The sequence below is a fragment of the Ornithodoros turicata genome, chromosome 3, assembly GCF_037126465.1.
Source record: "Ornithodoros turicata isolate Travis chromosome 3, ASM3712646v1, whole genome shotgun sequence".
Lineage (NCBI taxonomy): Eukaryota > Metazoa > Arthropoda > Arachnida > Ixodida > Argasidae > Ornithodoros > Ornithodoros turicata.
In genome coordinates this window covers 13,864,957-13,886,122 of record NC_088203.1, presented here as the reverse complement: position 1 = coordinate 13,886,122, position 21,166 = coordinate 13,864,957, and the positions used below count along the sequence as shown (strand labels likewise).

Genomic DNA, 21,166 nt, shown 5'->3' with positions numbered 1-21,166 from the left:
CTTCCGAACCTTCTAGAAAGAAGATATCAGGTTCTCCCTCAAGTCATTCGAGCCCATTTTTATGCTCTGTTAGATGACAGGTTTTCTACTTCTACAGCAGCATACACAGATGGGGGCATCCAGAAACGGCAAATCCGCCTCGGCATTCGTCAGCCCGTCCGAAGGTGGTGGTGGTGGTGATAGGGCTTGCCGTTGTCGGCCTCGCGTATGTGGGCAACGTCACGACTGACGCCCTGGGGGAATGTGCGTCCTGGGCCGACTTCTAAGAGAAGGAGTAGTTCAAGGTCGACGCCTTTCGCATCCAACCTCATCAACCGCTGCGGAACTCTATGCCACCTTTTTCTTTCAGCACCACATCGTTGATTTTACCCCGCGGGAATGGACTGTCTTTACTGACTTAAAATCTGCACTGTAAGCTATTAAAAATTCCGGCATATGAGTCTCATCCGCACCCCTAGTCACGGATGTGTTAGTAGCTTATCACCCTGTATATATACGAAGCAGGCCAAAGTCTGGTTCTCCAGTGGGTTCCAGCCCATTGTGGTGTCGTGGGGAACGAGCAGGCCGACAGCGCCCCAGAAGCAGCTCTCTCGTATCGGAAGCGGGCCAGTATATTGCACTGCTGAGAGGAGATCGTCGTCCCATTCTGCGACGCCTCGTGACACCCCTGTCTACCCGCCAATGGCAAACAGACCACAGCAGGAAGGAGTGGGGGGGGGGGGGGGTTAGTATGCGTCCTGGGCAGACTTCAGGGCGAACTGTGCCGACATTCGTCTGGAAAGCCTTCGGAAAACCCAGGGGAAACCTCAGGCAGCACAGTCGGTGGTAGGATTCGAACCCACCACCTTCCAGCACGACCATGCCGCCGGTATAGAGTGTGGAAAAAGTTATTCCCTTCGAGGAGGTTTACGACACTTTTCACAATAATGTGCTCCAATAATTTACACGAAATGCTGAGGACAGTAATTGGTAGGGGAATGCTTGCTACATCAGTTCAACATGTTCAGTATACTTGTAAGCACCTTCGAGTTTATGACACTTAATCCAACAGGAGGGAGATAACGTACAGCTTTCAATCACTTACGACATGTTTGTAAGCACACCATGGAGACCACCATTTTTTTTCTTTGAAGGGGTGGGAGCAAAATAAAAACCAGTTGGGGGAGGAAGGATCCCGAGCACCGAGCCATCTCCTACGCTCCATAGGAGATAGGTTATTTACCATAATTACAAAATTACCATACAAAAATACCGGTGTAATAGCGTGAACGCGGGACTTCCACCACTGGTGCTTGTACACTGACAGCATGAGGTCACGAGGATCAGCCAGGAATGGGAGAACTGGCTGCTGCATGCATAGTGTGGCTGAGACTGCCCCGAGGCCTAACACTACCCTGAGCCTAGACAGCGAGAAAATACAGCGTTTATTTGACCTCGTTTGTCATTTCCTTCTGAATCCAGGTGGGCCACCAACCACAAAACCCAACATGGACGCGTCCACCAGTCTCTGCATCCTCCTCCGGCCGCCACCACCTTGTTCGTCCGCGCTCCTATGACAGTCCATCAGCCGCCCCGTGGACCACTTCCACTGCGCCCTCCTCCGAATGAACTCCTCGGCGAATCCTCGAGCGTCGTCGTCGCGTCCCAGGTGGATGCGGACGTACTCGCGGATCTCGTCATTGGATTCGACGTCTCGTAGGAGTTCGACGAACGTGGGGACGTGAACGTAAGAAGGCAACTCCGAGAGGGCCTCGTAGCACCATCGCGTCAGAGCCTCGTCCGCTTCGCGACGTCGCTGCCACAGACTTTTCTTGGGGTCTGAAAACGCGTGGCCACCCAGGGAAGGAAACAAGGACATGTCACCGAGCGGGAGGGTCTTTCTCGGAGAGCTCCACGTGTGATCCGAAAGGTTCCCCTGACACACTGAGGCCCACGTACATGGCTGTGCGGTTTGCTTTGGCGCGACTGCCGTTTCAGGGTTGTCTCGTGAAGGTTTCATTGGATCTGCAGTGTTGGCTTCGTACCCTCCCCAAGCGCCAGATGACCGTTTTTCTGGAGATTGGGAAGCGACAGGTGCCGGATCTGAAACATAGGTGTGTGTATATAGCCCAGTTTTTCAGCGCCTGTAACACTTAGCATGCTCTTGCCTCGTCTGGACTGAATGTGCACTGGAAACTAAAGCCGATTCTTTCATTCATTCTCGAAACATGGACTACGGACTCTAGTACAGAAAGCGTCATCAACTGACTTGCATACGAATTGACCTCTCCCTGTTTGTAAACAAATGACATCATAGCGTTCGACAGCGCCACCAATTTGGTAGAGTTGAACTACGCTCGAAGCTAGAGGGGAACAACGTCGCGCCCGAAAGCCACGGTCTTGAGGGGATTACGATGGTCCCTGCAAGGGACGCGACCTTCGGTCCTGTCAGTAGGAGGCAGCGAACAAGTGCCCATTCGTGGAACCCAGCCCTCTCCTTCCAATTTGTTTCGGTTTCAGTCTGTCTACCAACGTCACGATGACGTTTCTCTGGTAGAGGTCTTCTGGCTGAAGCCAAACGTGTTCCTTCGAGCAGAAGAGGGAATCTCTCCCTCTCCATACGAAGGGAGTTGCCTCAGGACAGGAGCCGCCGATATTTTGAACAAAACTCTGTTCGAAATATCTACGGCTCCTGTCCTGAGGCAACTCCCTTCGTACTTCTCTACCGGTTCGCTGGATTTCTACCCGTCAATATACCTCTCCATAGACCCCTCAACAAGAGCATGCAATGATGAAGGGTGCGGTGTCAAGAATTTACATTACAGCAGACAGATTTGTAACGCAGGTTGGCTGCTCGGCCATTGGTTGTACCAACCTGTCGGACTGCATCGTCTTCTCAGAAATGTGAATCATTCAACGGTTTCATGGGGTGTGTAGGCTTCATAAACTGTGCAATAATTCTATATAGGAACCAGCGTGTTCACCTTCGTCGTCATGCCCATAGTCGTTGTTGTCGTCGTCGTCGTCGTGCGACCCTTCAGCCGGCTGAAATGGAACGCAGCAAGAGGCCTTGATGAGGTCGCCCAGCAGGTGGAACTCCGGATCACCGATGCGCTTCACGGCGAGGGACATTCGCAGCTTGCCAGACGCGAACCACGAAGCCATCTTTTGCTCTGGGTACGGGCCATGAACGCGACCTTGCTGATCCTTGCAGAACCAGCTTTCCGCTTCCCCGTCGCCGGACATGCCTTCAGCTCTGGGCCGCGACCCTGAAGAATGCAGGAACACGCTCGTGTCACGGGCGCGAACCAAAGGTGCGCTCTTGCAAAGAAGAGAAAGAAACAACCTTGGACAGAGTAGCCCACCATAGACAGAGCAGGGCCATTCATCGACCTCTTACCTCCATTGCCCGCGGTAACTCGGGCCAGATATAGGAGGCTGCTGGAGCTGTCTGGACGCCGCTTGTCTGAACCCTCGTTACGATCACCTTTCCTTCGCGTGGCACACTGACCGCTGCCCTTCGCACCGTGTTGAAGTCCTGCTGACGCGCCTTCGATGCCACGCCTTGCCTCTAAACTTTTACCTTCACCGCGCGGGTACCCATAGATCGCCAGCGTGCCCTCACTGCGGGGAGGACGAGACCACTGAGCATCTGCTGCTGCACTATCGCCTGTACGACAGGCCTCGCCGCAACCATTTCACCCTGCCCTTTGCCAGACAAGGCATCCCTCTATCCTTATCGTCCTTATTCTCCTTCGGAGCCTCACACACGGAGAAATGGATCCCCGAAGTGGCGTCCAGCGTCGTTGCCTTGTTAGCTACCTTCGGCCGCTTTTGAGTCGCCCGGCTTGAGTATAGCCTGACCACCTAACCCCCACCACCGTCGCCGTCCCCACAACGCCCGCCCGTCCCCCTAGAACTATTATCCCCCCTCTCATACTCCTGGCCAATCGCCCTGTGTGGCTAAGGGCCATTTCCTTTGTGGCTGAAGAAGAAGGAGAAGAAGAAGAGCAGGGAGAGCGATTCAAGAAGGAAGAGGAGGACTATAATACCGTATTTTCCGGTGTATAACGCGCGTTATACAGTAAAAAAGTGCTCTGAAGAGGTCCTGCGCGTTATCTAACGGTGCGCGTTATACACGGAAACATTTTCCTACAGAGTTCCTGGTGTACAGTAGCCATGGTAAACATCGAGACTGGGAGGTACCTGGGCCGGCCGGCAAACCCCTGATTCTCCGCTGACTAATTAAAGGTACTGCAGCAGGCAAGCTGTCAATATTGGCAGCGGCATTTGAAAACTTATTCCGAAAGAAACCCACACTGCAAATTTTACGCGCGACAGAAAACTCTGAGTATTTTTCAATCACGACTGAATTTGCGGTGAAAAGACGCTGGGCGACGCCTGGTGGGAATTAATCTGAGCCTCATTTAATTTCAATTACATTACGTCAGGTAGCCGCTGGCTACCTGACGTAATCTTGAATTTCGTTTAATTCCCTTTAATTACGGTTATTTGTTTTAATTACTCTCATTTCCCATTTAATTGACGATTTAATTGCCTCCGGTAACCCGCTGATACCTTTGGTAATCTTTAATTTCATTTAATCTTTCTCTTATAATTACATATATATCTTACATCTATTACCTTTAAACTCAACTTTCTTGCATTTAATTACTCTTACCTCTTCCTGTTAATTACCTTCAACTACTAGTACTTCAATTTCATATCATTTACCTCCATTACATTTACCCTCTCATCTTCCCTTTACGTGTCCACTTACACCTCTGCCTCGGTGAAGCTCCACCATCTCATACACACACCACACACACACTAACGCATCGATATATGGGTACATTCATAGTCCTACAAAGTAGCCCCACTACTATATGGCAGACCTTTCGAAACCCCATCATAAGCATAACTAGCAGGATGAAGAAGAAGACGAGACAAGATCGTGCGGCCATCCTCAACTGCAGAAGAAGAAGTTATGTCCTCCTACCAAGAGAGTGGTACCGAGTGGTTCTACATTGACCAGCAAGACCGTGTTCAGGGCCCATGCTCCAGCGAACACATGAGCGATTGCTTTCTGAACGGCCAGCTGAGGATGTCGGCTCCGGTGAAGCGCGCTGGCGACATTCATTACAGTAGGCTGGGTGACATCATCAAAGCTTACGGTCGGGTCCCGTTCAGACAAGGGCACTCGGACGCCACACAAAATTCTTCACTCAGCGACTCCCCCGAAGGCAAGAAGGCGCGATGCGTCGTGCCTGAATGGCTTGGCTTCAGAGACGTTTCACTGAACGCCGTCTCCGACGATAAAGAAAGAGCGGTGGACGAGAGCTACGTGCCCCAGTTCTGCATAAGGGATCGGTGTAGGACACAAGCCCCGAAGCCGCCGCGTCCGGTGATGGCAGCTATCTCGGACAACAATGGACACGGTGCCCCCGTGCAGAACAACGTTCTGTCTCCAGAGAGGGTCGCGCACCTCGATCTAATGCGTTGGACTCTCGAGGTACTCGATAAGTTTCAGATAAAGATACATGGGCCAACCTTCTACGGGGTCCTCCGTAACGTGGACTCCGAGGAAGAGGTACGGCGAGTCATCACGGCTCACCTGGGTAACAACTCAATAGCGCACCGGTTTGCCGAAGACTGGATACGAAAGATGCGGCAAATCAAGAAAGCTGCTCAGCTACCAGCAAACTGCAAGAGAGTTCGGTAGCAGTTCGTGAACGTTGTCCAAGTATGTTGCGATTGTTCAGCAAAAAGGGACTTCGGCAACTATGGTCCACTAACGGTGCACTCTTTTGCGGCAAAATCCAGGTACAGTCGGGTCTGTCGTTTGCGCAGTCGCATAAGGCTTCAGCGTGGTATAGGAACTGTGATCAACAAAGGCGAATAACCTGTACACCAGCTTTGATAAAAGTGATGGTACTTTGTTGCCATGTTCCAAAAGTTCTTCAAGGACCATGTGAGTTTCTATCTGATCTGTACCATTAAGGTACAAGGTGAGAGGCAATGCTGTGCTATGGCGTTCCTCGTGGAAGGTTCGTTCCCGTAGCTTTGTTCCGTCTATCGCGGACACATTGTAGGGTTCTTGCACCGAAGGTGGGTTGCTTAGGTGAGTTTGTTGCCAAACGAACTTTCGAGCGAATACAGTACAGATTGTTTTCATGGGGGAAAAGAATATGGGTTGCAACATGCCTTCTTTCGACTTAGACAGTTAAGTACAAAACTTCAGCTTGAAATCATTCCAGTTCTTTCTGACAAACGTTCGCCTCCACATTATAGTTTTGGGAGTGTCAGCTTTCCCGAAATAGATCACTAAAAAACACGTATTCCTCCCAACAAGCCTCATCCAACTTACTTTCTTTTTTTACGCAACCGAGCCAACCGAGCTTTAAACCCTTCGCCACTCTGCTATTGGCCAATGTGTCCGAGGCGGTTGCATGCACATCGGCACAATGTTCTGCTATCTCCGACACAAGTTGTTGAGAGGTTATGAAGGCCGACAAGAGATAAACTTTACAGCCGTTTGTGTACCTCGGGTTCCTGCAGACGACAGCGCCAAACCAGACGACAAAGCTGTCGTCTGCTACGAAAATCGCTGAAGTTGCGTAGAAGCGGGGAATAGCTGATATGTTTTGGTCTTAGCGTGTTATGAGGTGAAGTTCTGCTTTTAGAGTATACCCTGCAGGCTGCAGCTACAACCCAAGCAGCACAATGTACTGAAAGTCGAGTGCAATAGGGGTGGACGGGTAGGTGGAAGACCTTGAACACACTCTTGAAATTATGGAACAGTGATAAGACACATACCATCCACCCCTATTGCACTCGACTTTCAGTACATTGTGCTGCTTGGGTAAGAAAGGCTTCGACGTATCTTATCGACGTGTATGCCCCCCCCCCCCCGTTTATCGAGAGAAAGATATCGTTCACGCTATCAGGATAAGCGAAGCGGGTAACATTACATTTGAAGCGGGTGACAAAGCTTGGATTATACTACTTATTCCTTTGCCGTACGGTTTTTGTAGAGCTCGGCAAGCAATAGACCACCCGCTGCGACGTATATAATGGACACTGTCTCAATACCCCAACATACTTCTACAAATTTTCCAAAGAAGCCGCAAACCTTCATAGTCTCTATTCTCCAAGAGTAGGTGACGTCACACCGTGCTCTGGCATTTGTCTCCTAGCAACAGCGCTCGTCTCCACTCTCCGCCGCACGCTGCAAGACTGCTGTACTAGCGAGACGGAAATAGATTTAATTATCTCAATCGTCTCGCGTAAATGAATAATTAATTATTTTGACAGAAATTAATGATGTTTACGACGGGCCACAGAATGTGAACTTGCACCGGCGCGCACTCGCAGTGGCATGAAATCAGCCCCTTCGAAGTGGTGAGAGCTCAAGGAACGTCGCCCCTGGCGGCGGTACGTCGAACGTCGCATCTTTCCCACCAGCAAACATGGGGAGACGCTTTTCGGGCCGTCACGTTGCGTGGGAAAGCAGCCAGAGATCTGACGAATCCAGAATTTCCCGAATCCGAATCCAAGGAAGGTTCTGCGAATCCACGAACCTTACGAATCTCGAATCTTTCGAATCCTTTCTATAAAAAAAAAAAAAAAGAAGAAAGAAAGGAAGAAAAGTAATACAATAATAATAAAAATAAGAAGCCAAGGGGGAAAACTCTTCTACTAAAGGTTGTTTTGAAGCTGAATTTGATATCTTTATTTAATGAAAAACTAGTTAAGTAATAGCACGGAGGTAATAGTTCACTTTCAGGAGGAAACATACCCATATACTTCTTCTTAGATCTAATTTATTTAACATGTTGTTCATCGACAACAGGAAATGCATAAACTCTCGAGTCTGAATTCTTTCCATAAAACTAGCATAAAAGTATAAGAAACAATATCAAAATCAAAACCATGTAACTTGTAATATCACAGTAGGCTGTGGTCTTGCTGCACCCCAGGGTCCGCCGGCCAATCAGGCTTTCGGGATTAGGATTCGAAAGATTCGATTCGCGGATTCGGTTGGCCCATCCCTAATAAAAAGCATGCTTGCTAAAAAAAAGGGAAGTCAAGGAAAGGAAATTTTTGTCCTCCACCCACCGCAGCCGCTGCCCCCTTCCTTCAGTGAGGCGTCCGGGGGCACCGAACTCCCCTCTAGAATGAACGGTAATGGATTCGTCCGCGGCCTCGACTCACAAAATTTCCCTCTTTGATCGATCTATGACACGTCTCAGGGTCATTCCCTTTCAGGTGGAGGTAACGAAAAAGCCAAGAACAGAAGAAAAAATATGTCGGTACGCTTCGTGCAGCTCTCCAAGCCGCTCGGGTAACCTAAAAACACAGTACCTGAAGGAAACGGGACCACGCGAAGAAAAAACGTCTCCAAGGGCGCGCCGAGCATCTAGTGAAAGTGAAACTAGTTCAAGGGCAACAGATGGCCGCGTTCACTTTTCAAAGCGCGCGTTGCTAAAGCAACGAAACGCTATTGAACACGTCACACCGAGACCTACGCGCTAACAACAAATACCTTCAGCAAAGACAGTTTAGCATCTGTATCTGTGGTGTAGTGGTTATCACATCCGCCTAACACGCGGAAGGTCCCAGGTTCGATCCCTGGCAGATACATGTATTTTTCTTTTTTCCCCGTTACACAGGGTAATTTATTTTTGCTTGAAAGGAATATTTCCGCGCTTTGCTAAAAGTTCTTCGTGATTGTCCACGCTGTACCTCGGTTTTTCGTTCTTCTAGTCATCTGGCTCCATCACGGAGTAAAGAAAACTACACGATGTGCTATACTTGCTGCACTGCAGTGGTACAAAACACCACATACATATTGACCGCGCATCACGAACCGGTGGCCATGTCCCGTCCCAATTCTGTCAGGTGTTGGACACCCGCAAGAGGACCTGCAGTATCCTCTGGGACTCCAAAACTAAAAGCAAAATGAGAGGATGATCCAAGTTCTCTAGGCTGTCCCTAGATGGAGCGCCGCAAACTGTAGTCATGGCAACCGCTCCAACAAGATGCAGCTCTGTAGGGAGGAGGAGTCGGTGACCTGTCGTCCGCGGGCAATCTCCACTTGAATGTATCCTCAGGTGGAGACTTCCCCCACCCCCGCACGGCCGAGTCCACTTGATCCACGTGCTGAGAGGAGGATGAAGGCTTTCCTATTTCCCCACAAGAGCCCATTTCGTCAGAAGTAACACGTTGGCAACCGTGTGTGCGCTGCTTCCGGCGTGCAAACAATAAGACGTCCACTGAAATATATTTCATTATTTGCAACACACACACACTGCTCTTGAAAGGAACAGGCTGCGTGGTCCATCCTGTCCATTCCTTTTCCGTTCAGTCCATTCTGCTTCGAGGCCTCTTTGCTTGAAATACATTTTCTCAATTAATTTGTCCTTTCGTGGAGTTTTGGAAAATCTTCTGTACAGAGTCTTCATTATGCATCCACTGCACCTTTCATCAATACAGATATCAGCATTGCATTGCCCTTCAAAGCGTTGAAACGGGGCATATTCATTTTCTCAAAGATAATTTATCACTTTTTGAATATGACGATAGTAATAATAATCGTGACATATAGCGAACAAAATACGAGTATTGCGTTTGACATAGTGCGCCGAACAGCTCGTTTTCTTTACTTTCGTTTGTCACATCAGACGTAGTAATCCCCTCTTTTCCAGCCTTCTCTGTTCCAACACGGGCGGTCCTTCAAGATATCCTACAGCACTCCACGCACCGCGGACGAAAACGTACACAGCCTGCGGCGGAAATCCTGCCTAAACCCTCGGTAAACCAAGGGTAAACGCGCGCGCTGTTACTAACGGGGCCAAATCGCAGGAAAAAAACGCGAGGCGAAGGCCGTATCCCTTCCCAGGTGGGCGGCGAGAGGAACAGGGAGAGCAGCGGTTGTGTGGCGGCGGAGGAACGGGTAGCGCTCCCCGACACACATCCCGCTGATCCAAGGTCGCTGGAAGAAGTTCAAGGGCAGTGGAGCACTCCGACGGGGGCCCCCGAGGTCAGCTCGGTCGATAGAGCGTCACCCTTCCCCGGAAAGGGGCCCACAGGCAACCCCACGCTCGCGAGGTTCGTGGGGTGATGGTGTAGTGAAGCGCTTTAGTTTGCTCCGAGGTCGTTGGCGCGCGGAATCACGCCACGGTTTGGATATTTGCTTTTTCCCTTCAATCCGCGGGCTTGGCAACTCAGAACTGGGCTATGTTGAACTTGAAAATAAATAAATGAAGAGAAAATGTTTTATTGGTGCCCCCTCGAGGCACCAATAAAACATTTTATTTCGATGAAAAAATGGCTAGGAAGCAAGCGAGCTGGTGAAGGTGATGTATAATGTAAAACACCGAGACTAGGGAACACGAAAGGACCTTCACTAGTCTCGGGGTGTTACATTATGCGTTGTGCATTTTATTTCGAGCTTCCGGCAAGTTCAACTTTTTTGTCTGGATTGACGGCCAATCTAAGCTTTTCTTCTTCTTCCCTTTCTTCTTTCTTTTTCTGCCTTGCACCAGTAACCAAATTGGGTAATGTCCGCGATTAACGACGAAGTGAGTTGTTATCTGAGGTGTGTCGTGCTGGTTTTATTGAGTTGCATCAAGTGAATATCATATGCAGAGCGTTCGGAAAATATTGGTTATTTTTTCTTGTGACGAGTTATCAACAGCGTAATTTGTTTGCCTATAGCAAATGCGGTATCGTGTAACAATCTCCACAAACGACGTGCGTTTTCAGTTCACTTCGCGCCTCCTACAAGTAATAAGGAAGGGGGGAAAAGCAAAGGAGAAGGACGGGGGGGGGGGGGGGGGGGCTGTGCGTTACGAAAAACGAAACTAACACAAAAGCGCCGCGCCACGAGCACCACCTGTTAGCGGCGCTTTGAGGCGGTTGCTAGCTCAACATTCTGCTCAGAGATGGCGCCCTGCCCTAGACGAGGGCACGCGCATGCGCAGTCTGTTTTGTTGTTATGAGTCGTCGCGTAATCTCTGCAGTCGGAAATGCCTTGACGTAAAATTCACCGCAAAGAAGTGAAATCGAGCGAAATGTGTCATCTTCCGCCACGTTTTTCGACGCTCCCATTCCAGAAAACGACGTACACCAGCGTAGTCACCTGATGATGTGACTAATGTGTCGTCTGAGGGCTCCGTAGCCATGTTTATATGCGAGACAACGGTTGTTCCCCTCTGTTCTTCTGTTCCTAAGACACATCTTCGAAATGTTCTCGTCATGAGAAGATAAGGCAGGAGAATCTGACGGGAGCCATGTCGTGCTGCGCTACGAGGGCGTTGATTTTGACCGTCTGCATAATTCAGCTGGTGAGATATGACACTGGCTTGTCATTGCCGGTTATTAACGCCAGTGTGACTTCGTTGGACCAGCAATCGTGATCGTATTCGTCCTTCAATGTTATCGTTCGATGCGTGACCGATTCTCTATGTGCAGGTGCTCACATTCCAGAGGCAGGTCTTTGACTTTCTCGGGTATATGTGGGCGCCCATCCTGGGCAACTTCTTCCAGATAGTCTTCGTCATACTCGGATTCTTCGGGACCTACCACTACCGAACAAGATACATCGCCTCTGTGAGTCGAGTTCTTCCTTTCCGATCAATAAGAATAGTAAGAGATGACAGGTGCTCTTCAATTTTTAAGGAGGTCAGACGATCAATGCTCTTTATAAACTGTCTGCTCTTAAAAAAGTGGTGTCACAATAGCCGCTTTTCGTGTTACAGTACTTGGCGTGGTCTCTCGTCTGGATAGGATGGAACGTTTTCATCATCTGTTTTTACTTGGAAGTTGGTGCGTTGAGCAGGGTGAGTCATAACCGAACTGCCAAACATTTTTACGACATCCGTAAACGTGCTAACAAAGAAATGTTCACTCACCGACGAACCCTCACATATAGTCTTCAAAACATTCAAGAAAGTAACATAAGTCTAAAGTCCCTACAACCGCAGGGTTGTAGGGACTAAGGACTGTAAAGTCCCTACAACCATTCGCAGTCATAAGCACAGGGGTTCATTAGTGCAGTTTCTTTCTGTCAGCTATACATAATAGTGCCTAAATGTGTCTAAACCTGAAACAACAAAGACCCCACTCCCAGTAGGGGGTGCATGGAGAAGTGGGGGGATGCCTGAATAAGTCATTGCATCACATTCCATGGCCGTATGTAACCAGTGGCGGATCCAAAAAGGGGGGGGGGGGCGACCGCCCCTCCCCCCCCCAAAAAAAAACATGTCAGTTTATACATTGGATTTCCCTCTCCCCCCTCCCCACTACGTGCTCCGAGGGTCTGGACCCCACAGGGCCGAGGGCCCCAGAACCGAGGGTCTGGACCCGCCCCTGCATGTAACTGAGGTACATATCTCATTATATGGACCGCAAAATAAGTATATGCCCCATTTAGCTGTGCTCGGATAGGTATTCTATGCCGGTTGCAATGCAAAACATTGGTACCATCTATAGAAAGGGACAACTTTATTGAAAAACGATTTTGCTAGAAAATCCCTTAGTCTTGCCATGCAAACTTTAAGCGAACCTTTCGTGCACGTCTATCTCGCTTGCGTTGGGTCGGACCTATTGCCAACAAATATTTTCCCCCTGTATGCAGGACTCGAGCATCTTGAACATTGGCACAGGAAGCCGTAGCTGGTGGGAGGCTAATGGCTTTGGCTGCAAAGCCACCTTCAACTTCTCTTCCTCCAACGACATCCTTGCCATCACAAAACCCGTCTCCGTTGAGGGCTGCCTGCTCAACTATTTCTACGTAGAGTGCATCCAAGCCGGTGTCCAGTGTTTCCTAGCGGTGAGCTGCTCGCTGTGTGACATTTTTTTGTTTGTTTGTTTTTCACAAAAAAATATGCAGTATATACTCGTGTGCACTCAAAGGGTATTCAAGGTTCTTCGAAACAAGACTATTGTCTCTCCTTGTTCCTGTAAGTAAGCATCTGTACGCTGTTCTTTGCAGTTTATTGGCTTTGTGGGTGGATGCTACGTCATCTACCTGTATAACCAAGAGGACGATTCCTGTGAGTTGCGTTTGTTATGTAACACTGCTGTACGTTCTGCCTTTTGCACTCTGTTTCTAAGGGATGCACTCTTTGGGAGGTGGTGTCTCTTCTTCCTGATGGTTGTACGCATGCCTTTTTGCCTCTCTTCCAGTCGATTTCATTGGGGGCTTTGATCCTTATTCAGCGTACATAACCCCACCCAAGCGGGTACCCGCTATGATGTACGTACTCTCTCTCTACTCTCTCCCTAACATTTCCTCCTTTCCAGTACTTGATATTGTTTGTGATGTACTTTGTGCAACTGTCACAATGTACCAAAACTGATCGAATGCACGGGCTGCATGCTAGTCAAACACTCTTACTTTTCCCACTCACTTTGGCCGACCGCCGTTAATTAAGACACATTTTGTTTACGTACATTACTATTGGCATATGGACCGAGCCTTTATTTCAACCCTATTTCGGTCATTCGTTTGTTCCAAGAGCAAATGTGCACTTTCAAGTTTCTAGCAGGACACTGTGCTCTCTGACAGGTCAAGCATGCTAAATACATAATGGTCACGCATAATATGAGAATATGGTCCTGGGACACGGGCTTGCACCCCAAATGTTAGAATTCAGATACGGAGTACCTAACATGAGAGACGTTGCCCACTTCCATGTTTACTCCGTGGGACAAATAGCAGTCATTACATGATTCATGTCTCTACCACAAAAGTCAACTACAATCTGCATAAATAGTCATTGATTACAAGTATAAAGTGAAACGAAAAATTTCCTTGCTACAGGTATAGGTTTTGAGTGCTTGTAGGGTTCCGTTCATTGTGCACCGTTAGCGACCCACAGGATAGCACCAATTTACAATCTGCAAATTTTCTAAACATAGTTATAGAATTTGGGTCATCCCTGTTACTGTGTAACTACTGTGCTGTAACTTGGGCCTCAAATTATCAAGGATTATATGCAAGAATATTAGACAAAATGCGAAAGTTGAGATGCAACAGTGAAAACATGTGGGGTGTCCCAGAAAACTTGCCATTGAATTATAATTTTAAAAATTACGCCACCTAGAATCATGCGGTCAACAGTATTTGTTCTTACTAGGTGTGTGCCACCTCCTGATGTGAATGTCATCTAACTTAATTTCTGTTATGCCAATTTTTATTAAATGAACTCAAAAATTTGCCAAGTAAAGGTCACTTTTTTTACCCCACCAATGTGAAGCGCATGCCAAATTCACTCAAATTCATGATAGTTGACAGGGATATTAAAGAGCTATCCCATTGGAAAAAATAGTCGAACCTCATGCTTTTTTGAGTGTCAGAGCATAGCACTCTTGTCAGTCTGACGAAAGGAGGTTGAAAACCCAGCCCACAGAGCGATAGTAGAAAAAGTGACAGTTCCTGAAATTAGGAGAAGGAAGGCACGATCGTAGCAGAAGCCGGATGCAATAAGCCATGCCTATCTTATCTCTTTTTACTATCCCTGTATGGGCTGAGTTTAGCTACCTCCTTCCGTCGGACTAACAAGGATTGCACGCAAAATCTCGTTGAGCGCTATGCTCCGGCACTCCGAAAAGCATGTTGTTCAGTTATTTTTTCTGGGATTGGGATAGCTCCTTAATATCACTATCAATTATCATGAACTTGGCTAAATTCTGCACACACTTCACATTGGTTGGGTAAAAAAGTGACCTTTACTTGGCAAGGGCTCAGTTCATAAAATTGACGTAATAAAACTTAAATTAGATTACATTTACATCAGGAGGTGACAAAAATCAAGTAAGAACAAATGCTGTTTATTGCATAATTCTAGTGGCGTAGTTTTTTTATTATAATTCAATTACACGTTTTGTTGGGACAACCTGTATGTCCTTGAAGGAACAGTCTGGAATGGCGACTAATTTTATGGTTAGAGTTGTATTCGAAAGAAATGGCCATGTGGTTGCCAAATACAAAATCTTGTCCAGCAGAGCACTGGAGTCTTTTCGGATAAACAATTAAAATCAATAAAAGTCCCAGTTCAGGGTGACACAAAAAGGACGAGACAGGCGCAGCACTGAACTGGCAAACCAAGGACTTTATTTTTCAACTTCAGCCACCTGTATCAGTTAGGTGCAGTCTTTGGTTTGTGTTCAGTGCTGTGTCTGTCTCGTCGTTTTTGTGTCGCCCTGCACTGGGGTTTTTATCGATTTTAATGTCGCACGAAACAGCCCATTTTTAACCCTTTTCAAGAAACACGAACCACATGTACATTTCTGGATTTGGCATCACGGTAATGTCACATGTCAGAGGGGCGTGTGTGTGTGTGTGTGCATGAGATAAAGGTGATTGTGGATCTCTGCCGATAATACTGACCGTCCTTTATGCTGGCAAAATTGTATTCGTTGTGCGCGTCATCACCAGAATGTCAGGTTCTGTTCACTTGCAAAATGATAGTACAAAGCTCAGGAAGACACACACAAAAAAACAAGGCAATGTCTGCTGAATGTCATGCTGAATACTTTCGACATGCAAAGTATTCTTCACTGTTTTTTTCTTTTTTTTTTTTTGATGTCTTAACGTTTATGGGCAGTGCACGGCACAAAGTGGAGTTGCGCCTTAACAGCAGCACGAAAAAAGACTCACAAACTGTTCTCTCAAACTGCAGCTGCACGGAAAAAAAGAACGACCCAAATCCCCCCGTATAGCATCGAGTTCCGTGCCACGCCGGCTACCGCGGTGCCCGATCCCTTGCGGCCCATGACGCCGCGGCGGGTCAAGCGGCGGTCGACGCGCTCCAAGCGGAGTAGCCAGCGCTACAAGAACCCCGTCACGCGGCTGATGGACCGGTCGCTGGACACGTCCAGCAACGACAGCTACGCCCACCTCGGCGGACAGTGCAACCCGGTCTACGGTGGGTCCCGGTCCAGCCTCCACTCCCTGTACGGCAAGGCGAACCCAAACATGAACCCCGCGGGAGGACGTCTTCCTTCTTCGCGGGGTCCCCCGGTCTACATGAACAGTTCAGAGACTGTCATTTGAGGGAGGTGTGTGTGTGTGGTGCATTCTTTGTGTCCGCATTGGCAACTATGGTGGTGTGCCAAACTGATGCCACGTCGTCGCACGCATGGCGGACCTTCATCAACCATCAGGTGGGACTGTGTTGAGAAAGGTATTGGTGCGGTCGTGCTGGACCAGTTTGCATCCGGCCTGCTCATCTTCGATGCAGGGTTCTACTTTCATCGAAATTAACTGGGAGGATCGTGTCACGAAGCAGCCGTATTTATTAGCGATGCCACGATAGTTGATCCGTAGCTACGAACCCATACAATCACATTGACGGTCCCTGTGTTTCAGAAAAATACTGTCACATTTCTCTCCTGCACGCGCGCAGAAAGAAATTGGTGCAGCGTAATATCACTCTCACGTTGGGAAATTGGATGTCATTTCCGGTGAATTAGTTTGCTGCTGCACAGGAACCTGTGATCGCATTGCATGAAAATGATGTTCGCCTATTGAAAAAGTTCTTTTTTACTGCGTATTCTCAATGCAGTAGTGTAGCCAGGGGGAGGTTTCGGAGGCTCAATTTTCATCCCAAACTCGTGCCTTTGGCGAATAGAAAAACGGGTGAAATCCTCCTCCCACGTTAAGTTTCCGTAGATCCCCAACAGTTCCTAGCTCGTTCTCGTAGTCCCCAGGTATTTTTCTGGCTGCACTGCTGTCTCGATTGCAAAGGGGCAGTAAAAATCGGCGATATCAAATAATAACATAGAAAAAAAAAAATCAAATCAAAAGTTGACGGGCGATACGTGTATCGTGAGTTTATTTATTTTTATATGAAAACTGATTTGTTGACACAGTTCGGCAAATCAAGTATCTTCGTTCCCAGTTGACCTCAGTGCCCAAGTTTTCTGTCTGTCGTAGTATTTATGTATCTGTCGAGCATGTTGAACATGCTCACGTAACGTTATGTGCTCACGTTGCATTACCACACGGCTCCATGCTGTTTTTAAAATGGTTTTAAAGCACTGACGGAGAAAATAATCAGTTGGAATTGGACACATATATACCCTAGTATAATGCTGTCCTAATTCGTAACGGATTGCGCCTCAATCATTTGCGAATGACATTCAATTTCCTGTGTGACAGGGGTATCGGGATATGTAAGACGTCTTCTTCACTGAGCCGTGAAAAGCTGATGACCTGAAGTACCAGTTATATACCACAAGTAAAAAAATCCATCGATGTAAATGAAATTATATATTATTTCACAGTATGTGCTCCCATGCAATAGGTTACACTTTTGTGCCTCCACCTGTCAACATCAATTCCGTTTTAACACAGGTGATGTCATCGAGGAAGGAAACTGATCTGAGGTGAACATGTTGCAAGCATGTCAGTGAATGTTTTTTGTAGGACCAGGGCCCAGATCATGAGCTCACACATAACAAGTGTTAACATTATTTAACACATGTTAGCGTTAACATGGCAGTGTGTGGATGTTGTCTTTATCGGTAGAGATAGCATCGTGATTGGCCTTCACGCGGAGCTTGTTGCGAATCGCACGGCAATACTTGCTACACGTATAAGGTCTGGGCCTAGACGTGCAGAAAGAACACTTACGTTGGCTGTCTTCTGCATGTTTAAAATGGGTCTGGTGATTGTGCGCTAGGCGATGGTAAAGGAGGTGGTGGAACCAATGTGATTAATGCTTCGGAGCAACATTCCAGCGTGCGAACAAAGAGGACTGCATCGAAGAATAAGCAGCGCTGTTACGTTAAACGTTTGAGGAAGCAATTTGATTGGGTGGAGGATGCACAACTTATGGCACATCTTTCCATCAGCATTTTTGTTCCGAGAGCTGCAATACGATGATTGAGGAAGAGAGGGTGCCAAGTTACGAACTTACTTTTTAGCCAGTGCGCTTTGCAAATTTTACAAAGTTCCTTTTAGTGGTATACCAAGTTGTGTGAAATTATGGGAGAGATTTTCTTGATATCTCCACGTTTTATTTTTTGCATCGAGCAGGAAGGCAAACAACACTGGGGGAAAAAGCCGCAACTCCTCCGAGGGTGCTACGTTAGCCCTTAAGGGAGTAGATGTGATTGCAAGGGATGCATTTATGTGGTGATATACGTAATTTATGTTCCGTGTAAAAATTACATTTCGAGGGAACATTTTTATCTAAACGATGAACAATCAACTCCAGCTTTGATCTTCAGCTATCTGGACTTCCTTATAAACTTTGACACCTTGCAGGTGGCTTATGTTGAGACAAAGGGCATGCGCTTAAAACGGTTTACAGATGCCATATCTAGGCCAGCAAATTGTACAAGCAATATAATCACCATCTTCCCTACTTATGCCATATATTTACGAGATTTTGTCGTACTGTGCCAACTTTGAAACCTCCAAAAAAAGTTCAGAGTCTCAAACATGGGCAGAACTGCTGAATGTTAGTGACACTTTGTCAGCATCCACCACTCTGCATCTCCACCTTGTGATTTAATTCAAGTTTGTCAATACATTTCGTGTGTAGTTCGGTTGTTCGAAAGTCTAGGGCACAAGAACTCTGGGGCAGAAAATGCCAGTCTTCGATCATGCATGTGATGTAAGTGTGTTGCTCAAACAACAGTATGGTACAGTATTGGTTTTGCGATACCCACTGTATTAGAAGATTCTCTACATCTGTAATGGAAGGACAAGCGTGTTGTGTCGAAGGTGTGATTTGATAGGACCACCTCTCTCATTATAGAGCAATTCAGTGTCTAGCCTGTGTGGGGGAAAGGTACGCAGATTTTACCAGACTATGCTTTTATCACAGACTAAGGGCAAGGTTATTGTTAAAAGTTGCGTCCCTAATAACCAAAGATCTCATGTTCTGAAGTAGGACCGCCCTGTTTTGTACCCGTGCGTGTTCTCACTGTACATAATGTTATCCCGTGTATATATATATATATACGTTTGTCGTGTCCAAACGAATGTACATTGCCCGCGTACATGCCAGGGTACCGCAAGGCCATATTTTTGTCCGTGTTTTCCAGAGTGAGTGGTAGTGAGAGGTAAAACATTGTTTTAGAGTATTTTGGAACACTGTTTCACAGCACTGTGATATCGTGCACCGGCGGGGGCGGGACAGAAACCTGGGGCAACATGCGCACATCTCTGTGATTGCACCCTCCTCATGATTGGGCTGTTCGGTAATGGGGGAAAAAAAAGAGAATTACTCCCAAATTTTTCCCAGACATAAAGGGGTAAACTTCACGAGTGAATCCCAAAGATCATTCCCAGCATGCATCGTAATGTAAGCATAAATGATGTAAAAAAAAGTAAAGCTATGCAGATATTCTGTTTTTTTAAATATTGGAGCAAATATACATATATATTCGAATAGTTTTGAAGCAGCACCGTAAGCCCAAAAATGCCAGAAAAGATGTGAAATGGATGGAATGCTTAAGATCCGCATGCATATGTAACGTATATGTGCATGTGCCTTTTGCACATGCATTTGGTTTGGTTACATGACAATTAGATTTATATTTGCTTCAGTTTTAAAATTACTATTTGCATAGCCCTAAAAAAAAGACAGCATTAGATTTCACCGCAGTGAAGTAGCATCGTGCACAACAGAGTAAAACACAACCTTCACTGTCCAACGTGTGTATCATCTATCATGAGCTGAGGAAGCTGAACCAAAAGGGTTCAGGGCAGGAAAAAGGCATTACACAGAAGTTTAAGGACAAACTCGTAACAACTGTACCATGGTCAGGGTTACACACCATACACCCCACCATAATTACGACTTAAATATTAGAAGATGCAACTTTAGATCTCTTAACAAATTTTTTTATACAAGTACGTAGCTATGCTTCTTGGTTATGATATAGATTTAGACTTAGAACTCTGTAACATTCCATGACCATTTAATCATGTAGACCATGTAGCTACTGCATACAGGGATGCACATTATACTCAAGGACCAAGCGAGATGGTCAGTCACAAGCGTACGTAGATGCAAACACCATTATGCCCGTACACGTTTCTAGAGGCATACGTCACTGTAGGTAGGTGGGTATACTTGTTCCATTAACTGATATAAATTACTGTTAGTTACAAAACCGTGTACCATAGTACAATGATATGAACTGGGTATTACGGCTAGCGTATGAAGCTCTAGTGCCTGGTTGCTCAACAAAACGACATTCCACGCAATAGTGCAAACGTCTCTTCTTTAAGAAACCAATGTGTAAAACAACATGGTCATGTCATAGGCCACGTGTTGCAATGGCAAATATTTAGAGGTCCCAATATTCTCTTCGCGTGCTTCATTTTAATTGGATTCACGGAGAGCATCGCTTCCTTCTCGAGATTGGAGTGCATTCAGAAAGAGAGTATCGTTTGCTAAAGTATTCCTTGTCATTCCTCTCTTATGTGCGATAAAGAGCTTGAGGCAACCCTGCGAACAGTACTGGGTTGCGTACACAGCCTGTGTCTAGGCCTCCTCATAACGTGTGCAGCTTGCGTTAATGTCGACCATCAGAGTTTGTCTCGTCTGCGCTTAAGGGGATCACATCTAAGTGTTGACTACAGTGCCAAATGACACTACTGTACATACTCATGTTTCACCCACGTGTTAACAACTGTATGTATGCTGTGAAAATACTGAATGTGGTGTTGTTGCACCAAATTATGACGAGTGAAGGCTGTCACAAGAATCGTACACTTTCATCAGCGTATATGTTGCTTTGTTTTTTAAGGCCATTTTGGTTTGCATTATATTCGAGGGTTCTGTTCTTTCTTGTCTGGGCAAAATATCAAACGCGTAATTTATAACTTGTTGCTACTTATTCAGAATGCCGTTAACTTGGGACGTGTCGGACCACAGACTATAAATGAATATAAATAGTGTTAGTGATTCGTAGTGCCTGTAGCAAGATGCAGAATGAATTCACTGCCAGTATGTAAACAATGAATTGGAGGTATGAATAAAGTATTTTATTTTGTACATATTTTGCCTTCTCTTTGTGGCTGTGGCACAAGAGCGTGCGGCGAAACAAGCTGCAGTCACAGAGCTGAACGCTGAACTCTGAGCACTTTTTCGGGTCAGCGCGTTTTCGTTCGAAAGAACAAAACTGAGATGGCTCACCTCATTTTTGTAAACGCGGT

The 21,166-nt window shown here is 46.8% G+C and overlaps 3 protein-coding genes and 1 non-coding gene across 5 annotated transcripts in view; 2 read left to right on the top strand and 2 right to left on the bottom strand.

The window, feature by feature from the left end:
* LOC135388154 (kynureninase-like) overlaps positions 1–8,367 on the bottom strand; it is a 24,771-nt gene extending 16,404 nt beyond the window's left edge. Inside the window, exon 1 of the mRNA XM_064617521.1 lies at positions 8,344–8,367. The gene's annotated coding sequence lies outside the window, so the exon portion shown is untranslated. The remainder of the gene's footprint in view (positions 1–8,343) is intronic.
* Positions 1,408–21,166, bottom strand: LOC135388155 (GRB10-interacting GYF protein 2-like). 2 transcript variants are annotated; one of them, XM_064617522.1, is made up of 4 exons: positions 21,147–21,166; positions 3,380–3,603; positions 2,964–3,248; positions 1,408–2,082 (listed from the first exon to the last, which is right to left on the bottom strand). In XM_064617522.1, exons 1-4 carry the CDS (start codon positions 21,149–21,151, stop codon positions 1,442–1,444), a joined length of 1,155 nt encoding a protein of 384 aa, XP_064473592.1. In that variant the 5' UTR covers positions 21,152–21,166; the 3' UTR covers positions 1,408–1,441. The 2 variants fall into 2 exon arrangements, with proteins under 2 accessions (XP_064473592.1, XP_064473593.1); XM_064617523.1 differs by lacking the exon at positions 21,147–21,166 and having other exon boundaries at positions 3,326–3,382.
* On the top strand, positions 8,550–8,622 carry Trnav-aac (transfer RNA valine (anticodon AAC)). The gene has a single exon. It is a non-coding gene; the product is annotated as a tRNA-Val (tRNA).
* On the top strand, positions 10,956–21,005 carry LOC135388153 (sodium/potassium-transporting ATPase subunit beta-1-interacting protein 3-like). Its single transcript, XM_064617518.1, has 6 exons — positions 10,956–11,327; positions 11,455–11,592; positions 11,742–11,822; positions 12,620–12,814; positions 12,977–13,037; positions 15,669–21,005. The coding sequence occupies exons 1-6, from the start codon at positions 11,274–11,276 to the stop codon at positions 16,040–16,042; spliced, it is 903 nt and encodes a 300-aa protein (XP_064473588.1). The 5' UTR covers positions 10,956–11,273; the 3' UTR covers positions 16,043–21,005.

Coding starts and splice junctions, on each gene's coding strand:
- LOC135388153 (XM_064617518.1), top strand. CDS start 11,274: ATGTCGTGCTGCGCTACGAGGGCGTTGATTTTGACCGTCTGCATAATT. Junction 11,328..11,454: donor CCGTCTGCATAATTCAGCTG/GTGAGATATGAC, acceptor CTCTATGTGCAG/GTGCTCACATTCCAGAGGCA. Junction 13,038..15,668: donor TAACCAAGAGGACGATTCCT/GTGAGTTGCGTT, acceptor CTCAAACTGCAG/CTGCACGGAAAAAAAGAACG.
- LOC135388155 (XM_064617522.1), bottom strand. Junction 3,249..3,379: donor AGTTACCGCGGGCAATGGAG/GTAAGAGGTCGA, acceptor TGCATTCTTCAG/GGTCGCGGCCCAGAGCTGAA. Junction 2,083..2,963: donor CTATGGGCATGACGACGAAG/GTGAACACGCTG, acceptor CCTATGTTTCAG/ATCCGGCACCTGTCGCTTCC.